Source organism: Hordeum vulgare, chromosome 2H, assembly GCF_904849725.1.
Source record: "Hordeum vulgare subsp. vulgare chromosome 2H, MorexV3_pseudomolecules_assembly, whole genome shotgun sequence".
Classification (NCBI taxonomy): domain Eukaryota; kingdom Viridiplantae; phylum Streptophyta; class Magnoliopsida; order Poales; family Poaceae; genus Hordeum; species Hordeum vulgare.
The window spans coordinates 24,849,421-24,865,194 of NC_058519.1; the positions used below are offsets into that span (position 1 = coordinate 24,849,421).

General features: G+C 42.5%; 1 protein-coding gene across 1 annotated transcript; it reads left to right on the top strand.

Annotated features, from left to right (window-relative positions):
* The first annotated feature begins 5,969 nt into the window (after positions 1 to 5,969).
* On the top strand, positions 5,970 to 7,505 carry LOC123425105. Its single transcript, XM_045108774.1, has 3 exons — positions 5,970 to 6,337; positions 6,418 to 6,644; positions 6,801 to 7,505. The coding sequence occupies exons 1-3, from the start codon at positions 6,022 to 6,024 to the stop codon at positions 7,503 to 7,505; spliced, it is 1,248 nt and encodes a 415-aa protein (XP_044964709.1). The 5' UTR covers positions 5,970 to 6,021.
* The last annotated feature ends 8,269 nt before the right edge of the window (positions 7,506 to 15,774 follow it).

A 15,774-nucleotide genomic window follows, 5' to 3' on the forward strand; every position in this document is an offset into this window, starting at 1 on the left:
GCGATGGAAAGCTATATTTTCTTGTACCCCACGTGAGTATTTACACCATGCTTATTTGTATACACATTGCACATACAAACTTGTTATAACAATGTTGTCTAATGCATATGTAGGACTGTTTTGAACTGAGGAAGCGAATTTTGGTGCATATTTTAAAGTATGAAGAAAATGAATCTCAAAAAAATATCCCATACATTGAAGGAAGCATCATAGATCGCATCTATAGATGGACTTTCATTGCTTCAAAAGATGGACCATCAAGACGTGCTTAGTCCTGGTTTTTAAAACATATTTCTGTAACAATTATCGTGTGGTCGTTAATTTTGTACGAAGACATGTTTCCGGATCGTATGTTACGCACGTTCTCATATTGTTTTAAATAAAAGTCATATTGTTTTATATAAGACACCGATAAATTGCTCGATAAAAAAACTCAAATATGTTTTACTATAGATTATTATAGGTGTGTTGGATCACAAATATGTCACAATTTTGAAAATACAATTTGAGTGACATAATAACATTTTGTACCCGTCTGAAAAAAATCAGAAATTATTTTAAGGATCATCTTCTATAACTCAACAGTAATTAGTACTAAGTTAATGAAGGATTTATTAATTTGATTTGGGTCAATCAACAGTAATTAGTACTAAGTTGTAAGCAGGTAAACTTACCTAGCGTTGACAGCAGGACCGTGAGAGCGGCAACGCCGACGATCTTTTGTACATGCCGGTGACCACCATGTCCTTTATGGTGATGTAGCCGGTGCTGAACCACACCACAACCTGGGCGGAGAGAGAGAACAAAGATCAACTACTGGCCTGAACCCATAAATAAAAGAAAAACCAAATAGAATTCAAAAGTTAAGTATGTTTGCTACTGGAGTTGACTACTATATAGTGCCAAAACAAACAACTAATGAGACAACACTCCACACCACCAACTTACCAGTTAGGACCAAGTGGCACTACAATCTCCATACATCCATCAATCGATATTCTCGCCCTCCACAAGATAAAACTTAGCAATAGCTGAGGGTACATGCAACTTCCTGGGCAGACACACACACACACAGAGAGAGAGCATGATTAACTGGTGTCATCAACCCACATAACAAAATAGAGAATTTAAAAATTAAGTATAAGTGCTACTTACGCAGACTTCTACAAGTTTGGATAGGAGCTATCTAGCACATGCAATATATAGGAAGAACAAGCAGACCTTACAAGTTAATAGTGTTGTCAAACACATCGTCCATGCCATAAAGATCAAGTAATCGTTATAGCTCAGATATTGATATTTATATCTACTACTGTTTAGGTACCATAGTTTGTTTTCTCTTATTAGGACTTCTACTCATGTATAAAAGGATAGGTGAACAATTGAGATTGACTTCAGAAAATAGAAAGATCTATTCTATTTCTTGAGTCAATGCATCATAACTGCAAGCACACATGACTTCAGAAAATAGCAGGACCTTGAGAGCGGCAACGCCGACGATCTTGATGGGCATGCCGGTGACCACCATGTCCTTTATAGTGATGTAGCCGGTGCTGAACCACACCACAACCTGGGCGGAGAGAGAGAACAAAGATCAACTACTGGCCTGAACCCATAAATAAAAGAAAAACCAAATAGAATTCAAAAGTTAAGTATGTTTGCTACTGGAGTTGACTACTATATAGTGCCAAAACAAACAACTAATGAGACAACACTCCACACCACCAACTTACCAGTTAGGACCAAGTGGCACTACAAGCTCCATACATCCATCAATCGATATTCTCGCCCTCCACAAGATCAAACTTCGCAATAGCTGAGGGTACATGCAACTTCCTGGGCGCACACACACACACACACACACACACACAGAGAGCATGATTAACTGGTGCCATCAACCCACATAAAAAAATAGAGAATTAAAAAATTAAGTATAAGTGCTACTTACGCAGACTTCTACAAGTTTGGATAGGAGCTATCTAGCACATGCAATATATAGGAAGAACAAGCAGACCTTACAAGTTAATAGTGTTGTCAAACACATCGTCCATGACATAAAGATCAAGTAATCGTTATAGCTCAGATATTGATATTTATATCTACTACTGTTTAGGTACCATAGTTTGTTTTCTCTTATTAGGACTTCTACTCATGTATAAAAGGATAGGTGAACAATTGAGATTGACTTCAGAAAATAGAAAGATCTATTATATTTCTTGAGTCAATGCATCATAACTACAAGCACACATGACTTCAGAAAATAGCAGGACCTTGAGAGCGGCAACGCCGACGATCTTGATGGGCATGCCGGTGACCACCATGTCCTTTATGGTGATGTAGCCGGTGCTGAACCACACCACAACCTGGGCGGAGAGAGAGAACAAAGATCAACTACTGGCCTCAACCCATAAATAAAAGAAAAACCAAATAGAATTCAAAAGTTTAAGTATGTGTGCTACTGGAGTTGACTACTACATAGTGCCAAAACAAACAACTAATGAGACAACACTCCACACCACCAACTTACCAGTTAGGACCAAGTGGCACTACAAGCTCCATACATCCATCAATCGATATTCTCGCCCTCCACAAGATCAAACTTCGCGATAGCTGAGGGTCCATGCAACTTCCTGGGCACACACACACACATAGAGCATGATTACACAGGAAACTAGATTTCACTGAAGAATAGCATTAGTATAGTTTGCCTAACTTCAAATCAAATTGACCAATCCTGATTTCTGAACTATAGAATATCATGAACTTAACTGAATTTAACACACACACACACACACAGAGCATGATTAACTGGTGTCATCAACCCACATAACAAAATAGAGAATTTAAAAATTAAGTATAAGTGCTACTGACGCAGACTTCTTCAAGTTTTGATATGAGCTATCTAGCACATGCAATATATAGGAAGAACAAGCAGACCTTACAAGTTAATAGTGTCGTCAAACACATCGTCCATGCCATAAAGATCAAGTAATCGTTATAGCTCAGATATTGATATTGATATCTACTACTGTTTAGGTACCATAGTTTGTTTTCTCTTATTAGGACTTCTACTCATGTATAAAAGGATAGGTGAACAATTGAGATTGACTTCAGAAAATAGAAAGATCTCTTCTATTTCTTGAGTCAATACATCATAAGTGCAAGCACACATGACTTCAGAAAATAGCAGGACCTTGAGAGCGGCAACGCCGACGATCTTGATGGGCATGCCGGTGACCACCATGTCCTTTATGGTCATGTAGCCGGTGCTGAACCACACCACAACCTGGGCGGAGAGAGAGAACAAAGATCAACTACCGGCCTCAACCCATAAATAAAAGATAAACTATAGTAAAAGCACATGGAAGAAATATTCAATTATTTGCACAAGGAGAAAATATGCCCATGCATGTAAGCAGCAAATGATTCAGAAAATACTTTTCCCGTCCGACAAATTTCTTTGATCCCAAATTTGCTTAAGTTCCTTTGTGCCGCAACAATTTTCCCAGGATCTCCAGTTACCTACAACATTGATTAAATAAGCATCAAAGGGCTTCTTCCAGCATAAAGCAAGGAACACATATACCATTAGGATGCAGAACTGTTGGAGATCAAGAGTTTTTACCTCCAGAGTTAAGCTGTTCTCAGAAATATCAACAACTTTCGCTCTGAAAACAGTAGCTACAAATTGCAGGTTGAGAAGAAACAACACATTAAGAGTATTGTTGCCACTGTGTATGGAAGTACCAATATACTAATTCAGTGATTGCAGATACAAGTCAACAGCATATCTTACATCAGCACGTTGATCTGGTTCAACATTGAGTTTTATAAGCATGAGCTCTCTTTCAACCCGAGGCTCCTTAGATAGATCTTCAACCTGCAATTTATTGGATTCAAATACGATATATATTAACAAACATTTATATGATCACAGAACAACGTGCAATAAGAAAAGAAATCTGCAAGCGAGGAACATAGCAATGCTTCGGATAAAAAGGAAAACATCACATCGCACTATTCAATTCATCTAGATGGTAGGAACGATAAGCAGATGACAAACAATTATACAAGTTGGTATGAAGTCAGCTTAGATTCGTTAGATAGCTATTTTCTTTGGATATCCTGTATGTGCATAATAGCTAAAGACCAACCCCGGTATTAAACACAGCAACAGGAAATATAAGACAATTTTGTACAGATATTATGATACACCAACAATATACCTGGCTGTATATCCACTGCAAAAACCTGAAAGGAGAAGGACAACATATGTTAGTCCACCACATCCAGCTAAGGCAGTGATAGGGGTGGGATTGGAGGAATGAGGGGGGAGAAGGGGACCTAGAGGGAGTTGACGGCGCCGAGGTGCGGGGTGGCGATCTCCTTGCGGTTGGAGAGCGCGAGCGAGGCGGCGCGGCGCGAGCGGGCTAGGGCCTGGAAGCGCCGCGCGGGCAGCACCCCGCGTTCCCTTCTCCTCACCTCCTCCCACCACATCCACTCGGGGCGCACCGCGGTGTATGCGCTCTGCTCGCCAACACGCCAAGACCAAGCAGACCCTCGCCGATCCGGGACACGACCTTGCTGAGCTCGACGTCGGAGATGCGGCCGTCGTCGTTGATGTCGTAGACATCAAAGGCATCACGCAGCTCGGCGTCCAGCTCGCGCTCCCCGCGGCCGTGGCCGTGGAAGGCGGCGAACTCGCCGAGGTCCACGTAGCCGTCGCGGTCGGTGTCGAGCTCGTCCATCATGGACGCCACCTCCCGGCCCCCTGCCGACTCGGTGGCCGGCGGCGCGGTGGCGCGCGACACGGCCGCCAGCTCTGAGGGCGAGATCCTGCCGTCCCCGTCCGTTTCGAAGCCATCTTCTTCGCCTTCGCCGCCACCGCCGCCTCTCCCTCCGCGGCTGCGGCGCTGGTGCTCAGAAAATCGGGGCTGTGGGCGGCGCGAGCCCCAGGGACCGCCGGAGAAGCTAGCCCGCGGCCCTCTGCGCCATGAGCTTCGGTGTACAGGGTGGCGTCGAGAGAGGAGCGCGGACGGTAGGGGAGCGGCGGCGGCCGGCGGGGCTGGCTTGGGTTTCGCGCGGAGCTTCGCAGTGCACTGAGAGGATAGGATAAGGATCGAGTGGGGAGAGGGCAGTGCACTGAGAGGATAAGGATCGGGTGGGGAGAGAGGGGAGTGGGTGAGATTGTGTTTTTTTTCATAACGGGAGTGGGTGAGGTCTTTTTTTTATAACGGAAGTATGTTTTTCTTTTTCTTTTTTGTACCTTTTCTGTGTCTACCATGTTTATTTGTACAATACTTAGTCATATCATAAGTCCTATGAAGTTTGCATTAGAGAAAAGAAACATTATGGAATATTTGATTATATTTTGACTACTCCCTTCATTCCTAATTGTAAATCTTTTTAAATTTTCGAATATAAATCACATATGGATCAAAATTAGTACATCTACACTCTAAAAATGTCTATATGCATACGTATGTAGTGCATAGAATTTTTCAAAAAGACATATATTTAGGTACGAAGGAAGTATACAGACAATAAATATCCCATATGTTCTTTACAGAGAAATTCACCATGTTGATTGCTTTGGATGTATGATTTTTGCTAATTATGAGCAGGGAATTTTCTGTGTACGGTTATTCGTGCGTTGCACGTGCATGCTTACTAGTCTGAAAAGTAATGGATACATTCGAAGATCCAAGAAAATATGAAAAACTAAAAATATTACTTTTCTTATATTTTAAGAGAAAAAACTGGCTGAAAGACGGAGGGAAGAAAATCGGTCTGGTAGGATCCATCGTCCAATGGGCCGTCCAGCAGAGACGAGGAGGTTGTGTTTGCTCGCGATGCTAACTGGGCCCGTGACCAGCAGAGACGCAGAACACGCGTCGGACGGTGACAAGGAATATAAGGCAACCCACCCGACCCGGCCTTCTTTCCCCGTCAAAGAACCCTAGCGAGGGTCGAGAAGGCGCGAGCAAAATTGCGGAGGGGGTCGACGATCCGTGCTCCGACATGCCGCAGGTATCAACGGCGCGCTTGTGTAGGCGGAGGAGACGTTCCTCGCAACCGGCGATTGCTGGATTCGATCACGACATCGAGTTGAAATCGATTTACTGCGAACCAACCACCGAAGAGGAAGAGGAGGAGGAAGAAGAAGAGGAGGTGGAAGAAGAGGAGGAGGATGAGGAGGAAGAAGAAGAAGAAGACGAAGACGAGGAGGAGTTTGCTCCTGAATCCTCCATGGAGGAGCAGGAGGAAGACTTCGATCAGCACCGGGAAAACTGGGAGATCTCATTCGGCAAAGGCCGGTTTGACTTCGAAGCTCTGAGTGAGTAATAACGGATTAATTCCTGCTTGCCTTTCTTCTTGTCGTCCGGCCGGTCGACTCAACTGATTTACAATATGCAGCGATGCTGAGCCCGATGCTCTTCACACACTGCTCGCCGAGCCGCATCCCAGAAGAAGCCATCCTTTCCAAGACACTTCAGATATACTCCATCAAAATCGCCAAGACAAAACACCTCAAGTGGCCACTTCAAGTGTACGGCGTCGTTGCCGCTCGAGACTATGTGGATCACAGACGCAATATTGTCTTCTTTCGTCGAAGGATTCACAGCCAAACCCTCACCAAGAAAGTACGTACGGACCTTCTATTCATTCATCATCATATATATATATATATATATATATATAATATATATATATATATATATATATATCGTTGTTGTTCTTGTTGCCGGCCGCTTGCTAGCATTCTGATTAGTACATGAGTGACTGGTTGATGCTTTCAGGATCCTTATCTGCACTTGACTGGCCCATGTCGCGCACTCATGTGCCGCGATCCCGTTCACATAGAATTCCAACTCAAAGTGAAGGGACAATCTCGGTCCCAGGATAGGACGCTCATCACTCGACCCGTGCAGATGTACAATCCTTCCTGGCACGATTGGTGTTACAGGTGCTTCTCCAACTACCTCTGCAAAATAGAGCTGTGCTTCGAACAACTTGGCTGGTCACGCCAGGCCACCATCTTGTCTGCCCGTGTTACCCAAGGGTCACCTTTCAAACACGGCGGGCAAATTGTTTGCCGCGCCTCGCCTTGCGAGGACGATCCTAACAAGGAAATCGTGCTGTATGATTCAAAGTATGGAACAATGGATATGATGGAACCCGATGTAACAATGTCGATCGATTCAGATGGTTACCTTCAACTGTCGAGGCGCGTTGTTTCTGTACGAGGAAGGCTCAAATTTTTCATCTACACCTACTCCCGCGCTGGTGCTATCGCTGCTAGTGGCCGTGTCTTGTTCAAAGCTAAGGATTGCCAAACAAGCCAGGCTACATGTATCCTTCACAACAACAAGCCATCCAAAGGGAAGAATACCTCTTCTAAAGTGAAGATTACTGTTGCTTGGTCCCGCTTGGTTAGAAGCATAAATGATATCGGCCCACAATCCTTTGACAATCGTCTCCTGCTTGGCTATAAGGATATCTGATATCGTACTATAGTGCTTGGGGTATCTTTTTTGATGCTCCAGTTTGTGTTGCCAGGCTGCTGTGCAAACTTAAGTTAACTGTTATTTCTTTGTGGTGTGAACCGCTATTATATTATTACTACTATATTATGTGGAGTAGTCTCTTTGTTATGTGCAACGTTACTATTTGTGTTCGTAATGAGTAAACATATAACAAAGAATTAAAGTGGCTAAGCTTTCACAAATTGACATGTATTTTGTTCCTCCGGTTGACACGTATACCTGCTAAGCTACATGCATGTTTTTTCTTTACTTTTTCTGAGAGAGATTTACCATTGAGGCCGAATATCTATGGCTGGGCGCCTCGCGGTGGTGCGAAGGGCCTGTGGTGGTGGTCTGTGGGCGTGCGGCGGTGCCTGCACGGGGTGCGCCGGATCTATGGCGGAGGCACACCGGCTCCCTCGCGGTGGGTGGCCGGTGGTGATGCGGAAGGATGTCGTGCCTGGCCGCGTGGGTGGCGGGCCGGCGGCAAGCATGGAGCTGGCTTCAGGGGTCTTCCCGTTAGCCCATTGAGCATATCTGGAGCGACGACCTCCTCCCTTCTGCCTCTTACCGCCTCGCCGGTCTGCGTTGCCGGCATCTCTGTGTCCGGCTCAGGCGATCGATAGGGTTTGGACCGGGGGAAACGTTTGGCCGGTTGTGGTGGCCACGATGCCAGCGGCGCACCTGCATCGTTCTCCTCTACTGGCGACATCGAGGTCCTTCTCTCACCCTCTACCTCCACGACATGGGTGAAAGCCCAACCTCTCCGGTTGGGTGGTGATGATGATCCAACGCCGTTGTCCTTGAAGGCGCTACCTTTGGTCGGCGGAGGGGTGGTCGAGGCTTCGGTGCAGGAGGTGGGCTGTCCTCCTTCGGTGCAGGAGGTGGGCTGTCCTCCTTCGGTGATGTTCCTACTCGATTGCTTACTGTTGACGATGATTCGGTTGTGGTGGTGGCGATGTATGGGATGTGGTGTTGCGAGCAGAGGGTGGTCATGCCCGTGTCTTCTCCTCGACATTGAATTGACTCCGGCCTTCCGCTCGGGGTGAGCGGATTTACCAGTTGACGGCGTGGCGTCCTACGATCCGGGGCGAGAGGGCAAGGAGCCTTCTTCGGAGGTAGAGATGGCTGGTTGATCAACTATGGTTGGCCTCAGCGAAGTTGATGGAGCACTAGTAGAAAATAGGGCTTTGGTTCGGGCCTGGCCAGCCCATTAGTCCCGGTTCTTCACGAACCGGGACGCATGGGGGGCATTAGTCCCGGTTCTTCACGAACCGGGACGCATGGGGGGCATTAGTCCCGGTTCATGAGCCCAGGGGGCCGGCCGGGGCCTCGTGAGCATTGGTCCCAGTTCGTGTGGACCCATTTGTCCCGGTTCTAGGCACGAACCGGGACCAATGGGCCGCGCTCCTGGCCCACATCCATTGGTACCGGTTCATGCCTTCAACCGGTTTAGAAGGGGGGGGCTTTAGCCTCGGTTTATGCCATGAACCGGGACAAATAATTTGCCTATATATACCCATCGCCGCGGCAGAGCACTCTGTTTTTTTCTGGCCGACGAGGGGAGGGCATTTGGGTGCTCTAGCTTACCTCCTATGCACATGAGGTGTTCGATGAAATGCCACAGCCACACTAGCTAAGCTTTCTCCTCTCGAAGCTCGACCTTGGAGCTCCATTTTTCCCGAGATTTGTCTAGGTTTAGCGGTCCGTCACGCCTCGTCCCCGTTTTCACCGCTGGGGCATGTCCATGTGTACGTCCGCAATGTCGTGTGCAAGCTCCTCCGCAGACAGTGAGGTAAGTCTATTTGGATTTTCGGTTGACATTGGATTTGGGGATTTCTCATCTAGGGTTTCGCGGGATGGGCTGTAATATGCGCCTTTCTGGCTCGTAGGTGGATGGCTGCGGGATTGTGTAGTTCCAATCCGAATTTTTCATTCCCAATCCAAGTTTCTACGTCCTTGAGGAGCGCTCGAATCACTGTTGCCCAGGGCATGGGCTAATTCCTGCTCGCCGTGTTTCTTGGGGTGGAGCAAGCATGGGAAGAATGTTTTTGGGTTGTCCACTCGATGTAATTCCTCAAAACATCATTTGGTACTCTGTTTTCATCGATTTATTGCAACGTTATGAATTTCACCTAATTATGTGAACTCTGATTTAACAGCTTCCTCATGAGTGTGATTGGGTTGTTTGGATTGACCCCCCTCCCACTGAGCTAGTGGGGCAAGCTTTTGAGGAGCTCCATGGTGGCCTTGAACGTAGTTGGATCAAAGCTAGTAGGATGGAGAAGAAGGTTATGGATCTGAACAATCAAAACAAGAAAATGCAATTGAAGTTGCAGAAAAGGAATGAGCTCATGGAAACGATGGCTTTTCTCTTTGTTCTTGGCATCATCATTGTGGCTAGTTTAGTTTCTATTTGATCTAAGCAAACCAATTAAGTGGCAGTGTGTGTGTTATGTTTCTGCTAGTGTATTGTGTCCTAGATGTAATTCTATCATTTGTGCACTGTTGTGAACTTGAACAAATGTAATGTTGTGCCCTAGATGTAATGGATATCATGTGTTGTGTTAAAATTGTCACCACTGCCAACTTGGAACCTTTTCAGAGTTCATTTCAAATTCTTTTCAATTTTATGGTCTTATAGCTCAAAATAATCAGTAAATGCATGAAAAATAACAAATGATGTCAGAAAGGGTTGTCAATTGTTGATGTGGCTTTGAATGGTGCATTTTGAACACAGAAAAACTATGAAGTTCAAATAAGTTCAAAAAAATGAAATCCCTTTGTAACAGACGAGTTTCCGTATGAAACCCTGATATTTCGAAAGAGATTGTCCGTTTTGTACATGAAGTGCATCCAGTTTTTGCCGTAACCCTGTCAACTTTCTCGCACGTGCTATGTGGGTGAAATGATGATACCATGCCAACTTGGAACCTTTTCAATGTTCATTTCAAATGCTTTTCAATTTTATGGTCTTATAGCTCAAAATAATCAATAAATGCATGAAAAAATAACAAATGATGTCAGAAAGGGTTGTAAATTGTTGATGTGGCTCTGAATGGTGCATTTTGAACACAGGAAAACTATGGAGTTCAAATAAGTTCAAAAAATGAAATCCCTTTGTAAGAGACGAGTTTCCATATGAAACAATGATACTTTGAAAGATATTGTCCGTTTTGTACACGAAGTGCATCCAGTTTTTGCCGTAACCCTCTCAACTTTCTCGCACATGCAATGTGGGTGAAATGATGATATCATGCCAACGTGGAACCTTTTCAGAGTTCATTTCAAATGTTTTTCAATTTCATGGTCTTATAGCTCAAAATAATCAGTAAATGCATGAAAAATAACAAATAAAGTCAGAAAGGGTTGTAAATTGATGATGTGGCTTTGAATGGTGCATTTTGAACACAGAAAAACTATGGAGTTCAAATAAGTTAAAAAATGAAATCCCTTTGTAACAAACGAGTTTCCGTATGAAACCCTCATACTTCGAAAGAGATTTTCCGTTTTGTACACGAAGTGCATCCAGTTTTTGGCGTAATCCTCTCAACTTTCTCGCACATGCTATATGGGTGAAATGATGATACCATGCCAACTTGGAACCTTTTCAGAGTTTATTTCAAATGCTTTTCAATTTCATGGTCTTATAGCTTAAAATAATCACTAAATGCATGAAAAATAACAAATGAAGTCAGAAAGGGTTGTAAATTGATGATGTGGCTTTGAATTGTGCATTTTGAACACAGAAAAAATATGGAGTTCAAATAAGTTCAAAAAAATGAAATCCCTTTGTAACAGACGAGTTTCCCTATGGAACCCTCATACTTCGAAAGAGATTGTCCGTTTTGTACACGAAGTGCATCCAGTTTTTGTCGTAACCATCTCAACTTTCTCGCACATGCTATGTGGGTGAAATGATGATACCATGCCAACTTGGAACCTTTTCAGAGTTCATTTCAAATGCTTTTCAATTTCATGTACTTATAGCTCAAAATAATCAGTAAATGCATGAAAAATAACAAATGAAGTCAGAAAGGGTTGTAAATTGATGATGTGGCTTTGAATGGTGCATTTTGAACACAGAAAAACTATGGAGTTCAAATAAGTTCAAAAAAATGAAATCCCTTTGTAAGAGACGAGTTTCCGTATGAAACCCTGATACTTCGAAAGAGATTGTCCGTTTTGTACATGAAGTGCATCCAGTTTTTGTCGTAACCCTCTCAACATTCTCGCACATGCTATGTGGGTGAAATGATGATACCATGCCAACTTGGAACCTTTTCAGAGTTCATTTTAAATGATTTTCAATTTCATGGACTTATAGCTCAAAATAATCAGTAAATGAATGAAAAATAACAAATGAAGTCAGAAAGGGTTGTAAATTGATGATGTGGCTTTGAATGGTGCATTTTGAACACAGAAAAACTATGGAGTTTAAATAAATTCAAAAAAATGAAATTCATTTGTAAGAGACGAGTTCTTGTATGAAACCCTAATACTTCGAAAGAGATTGTCCGTTTTGTACACGAAGTGCATCCAGTTTTTGCCGTAACCCTCTCAACTTTTTCGCGCATGCTATGTGGGTGAAATGATGATACCATGCCAACTTGGAACCTTTTCAGAGTTTATTTCAAATGCTTTTCAATTTCATGGTCTTATAGCTCAAAATAATAAGTAAATGCATGAAAAATAACAAATGAAGTCCGAAAGGGTTGTAAATTGATGATGTGGCTTTGAATGGTGCATTTTGTACATAAAAAACTATGGAGTTCAAATAATTTCAAAAAAATGAAATCTATTTGTAACAGACGAGTTTCTGTATGAAACCCTGACACTTCCAAAGAGATTGTCTGTTTTGTACACGAAGTGCATCCAGTTTTTGTCGTAACCCTCTCAACTTTCTTGCATATGCTATGTGGATGAAATGATGATACCATGCCAACTTGGAACCTTTTAAGAGTTTATTTTAAATTATTTTCAATTTCATGGACTTATAGCTCAAAATAATCAGTAAATGAATGAAAAATAACAAATGAAGTCAGAAAGGGTTGTAAATTGATGATGTGGCTTTGAATGGTGCATTTTGAACACAGAAAAACTATGGAGTTTAAATAAATTCAAAAAAATGAAATTCATTTGTAAGAGACGAGTTCTTGTATGAAACCCTAATACTTCGAAAGAGATTGTCCGTTTTGTACACGAAGTGCATCCAGTTTTTGCCGTAACCCTCTCAACTTTTTCGCGCATGCTATGTGGGTGAAATGATGATACCATGCCAACTTGGAACCTTTTCAGAGTTTATTTCAAATGCTTTTCAATTTCATGGTCTTATAGCACAAAATAATCAGTAAATGCATGAAAAAGAACAAATATGGTTAGAAAGGGTTGTAAAATGATGATGTGGCTTTGAATGGTGCATTTTGAACACAAAAAACTATGGAGTTCAAATAAGTTCAAAAAATGAAATCCCTTTGTAACACACGAGTTTCCGTATGAAGTCGTGATACTTCCAAAGAGATTGTTTGTTTTATACACGAAGTGCATCCAGTTTTTGCCGTAATCCTCTCAACTTTCTTGCATATGCTATGTGGATGAAATGATTATACCATGCAAAAATAAAAGAGAGGCGCAATGCTCACATGCACGTTGCTTAGCTTCAGGCCAACGTGCAGGTGAGCACTGCGCTTCTCCCTTCATCGTCTCTACAGTCAGGGCTTATAAACCGCTGCGAGTGCCTCTCGCTTGGCGAGGTGGGACTAAAAAATAGCTGCAGAAAGAATCAACTAAAAAACTCTTTTATCGATTCATGCCACGAACCGGTACTAAAAGGTGCTCGTGGGGCCCAGCCTTAAAACCTGTGCCAAATAAAATGCCTTTGTAACACCCTTAGAACTGGTACTAAAGGAATCAACTAAAAAGCTTTTATAAACCTCTAGTATTATTGAAACTAAAATTATATAGAATTTTGTTACAAACTTTAATAGCAAAAAGAATTATCATAAAAGAAAATAAATATGTAATTAGAATTTTGTTCAAAACATTAAAAGCAAAAAAGAATTATCATAAAAAAAAGTAATTAGAATTTCGTTACAAACTTTAATAGCGAAAAGAATTATCGTAAAAATAAATAAATAAATAATTAGAAACAAAAAAGAAAGCAAAAAAACTGGGAAAATTAAAATAAAAGAATCAACTAAAAAGCTTTTATAAACCTCTAGTATTATTGAAACTAAAATTATATAGAATTTTGTTACAAACTTTCATAGCAAAAAGAATTATCATAAACGAAAATAAATAAGTAATTAGAATTTTGTTCAAAACATTAAAAGCAAAAAGAATTATCATAAAATAAAATAAATAAGTAATTAGAATTTTGTTACAAACTTTAATAGCAAAAAGAATTATCGTAAAAGAAAATAAATAAGTAACTAGAAACAAAAAAGAAAGCCAAAAACTGGATTTTTTTTAAAGAAAGTGTCACCTAGAGGGCCACCACGACGTGCATATGACTAGAAACCCATTACTAGGGCCAGGATGCAGGCCCGCAATAGGCCCAATAGGCCCACAAGCACAGAGAGTGATCTTAGGCCCGTAAGCCTGCAGTAGAGAGGAGCTCGAAGTGGTTGGTTCGGCAGGGCTTATAAACCACTCCGAGCCCCTCTCGGCTAGCGAGGTGGGACTAAACATAGCACCGCACCGCGCAAGGCCTTTGGTCCCGGTTGGTGGCACCAACCGGGACTAAAGGGATGCATTGGTACCAGTTGGTGTCACCAACCGTGACCAAAGGCGTGTGCTTCTCGTCCTTTGGGCTGCTGAAAAGAAACCTTTGGTCCCGGTTTGTGCCACCAACCGATACCAATGACTCTTCTTCCCGCCCGTCGAGCTGCTGAAAAGAGACCTTTGGTCCCGGTTGGTGCCACCAACCGGGACTAAAGGTGGGGCTATATAAGTGACAGTTTAGAAATTTTGATCTCTCCCCCTTTCTCCATTCGATCCCGACGCCGCCAGCCTGCCCGTCGTCCGTCTCCGCCTCGCCGTCGCCGTCGTCGCCCCGCGCCATCCCGCGCCGCCCCGCCGCCGTCGCCGCCCCCCGCCGCCGTCGCCGCCCCCACCCCGCGCCCCGTGCCCCGCGACGCCGCCGGCCCCTGCCCGTCGCCGCTCCGCCCCGGCCCGCGTCGCACCTCACCGTCGTCGCGCCGCCCCGCCCCGCGCCGCACCTCGTCGTCGCCGTCGCCGTCCCCGACACCGTCGCCGTGAGAAACTATTTTTTTTCTGTTAAAAGATTTTTTTGGTGATATTATTGTTGAATATGCATGTTTGTATGTTCATATATATGCAAAGATCGAATATGTCAAATTTTTATGATTTTTTTTTGTTCATAGAATTTTTATGATTTTTTTCTATTGTAATTTTGTTCATAGAATTTTAATGATTTTTTTTTGTAGTATTTTCTTTGTCAATTTATGTATATGTTCATATTGTATATGTATAGGAAAATTATGCATGATCAAAGTCATTTATGAATATGTTCATATTTAGAATAGAGGGAAAAGGAAAAAATAAGAAGAGAAAGTGTTTAATATAATTAGTTAGAAAAATAATAGAACTGTAGTTAAACTAGTTTATTTTTAGTAAGTACTACTTTATTTTATTTATAGTAAGTGCTTCATATATAGTTGAACTAGCTAGTTGATAAAATAAACTACTTTATTTTACTATATATAGAACTAGTTTGTTTTTAGTAAGTACCACTTTATTTATTTATAGTAAGTGCTTAGTAGTTGAACTAGTTGATTTAATTAATAAAACTACTTTATTTAACTATATATAGAAGTAGTTCCCACATCGACGTCGACTTGTTGTTATATATAATCGTGACACACTTTATTTAACTATGTATAATGATGATTAATTAGTAGGACTTGTTGTTATATATGATGATGCATGATGCGAGCATGAAGAGTTATTATATATAGATGTTCAATTCTTTCGATATATATAGTGTGTCACGATTATATTGTTGTTTACACACATTTACCACATTAAAACAGGAAATGTCTGACGATGGATCTTGCAAGTGTGAATATTGCGGCGACTCTCAGGGTATGTGCGACATGCCTCACCTGCGAGACGATAGGTTCTTCAGCATGAAGCTTGACGAGAACGGCGATATGTACCTTCCTTGCCATGCAAGAAGATATGTGTTGGAGAGGCTCGGTTTCGAAGACCACGAGAGAATTGAGAC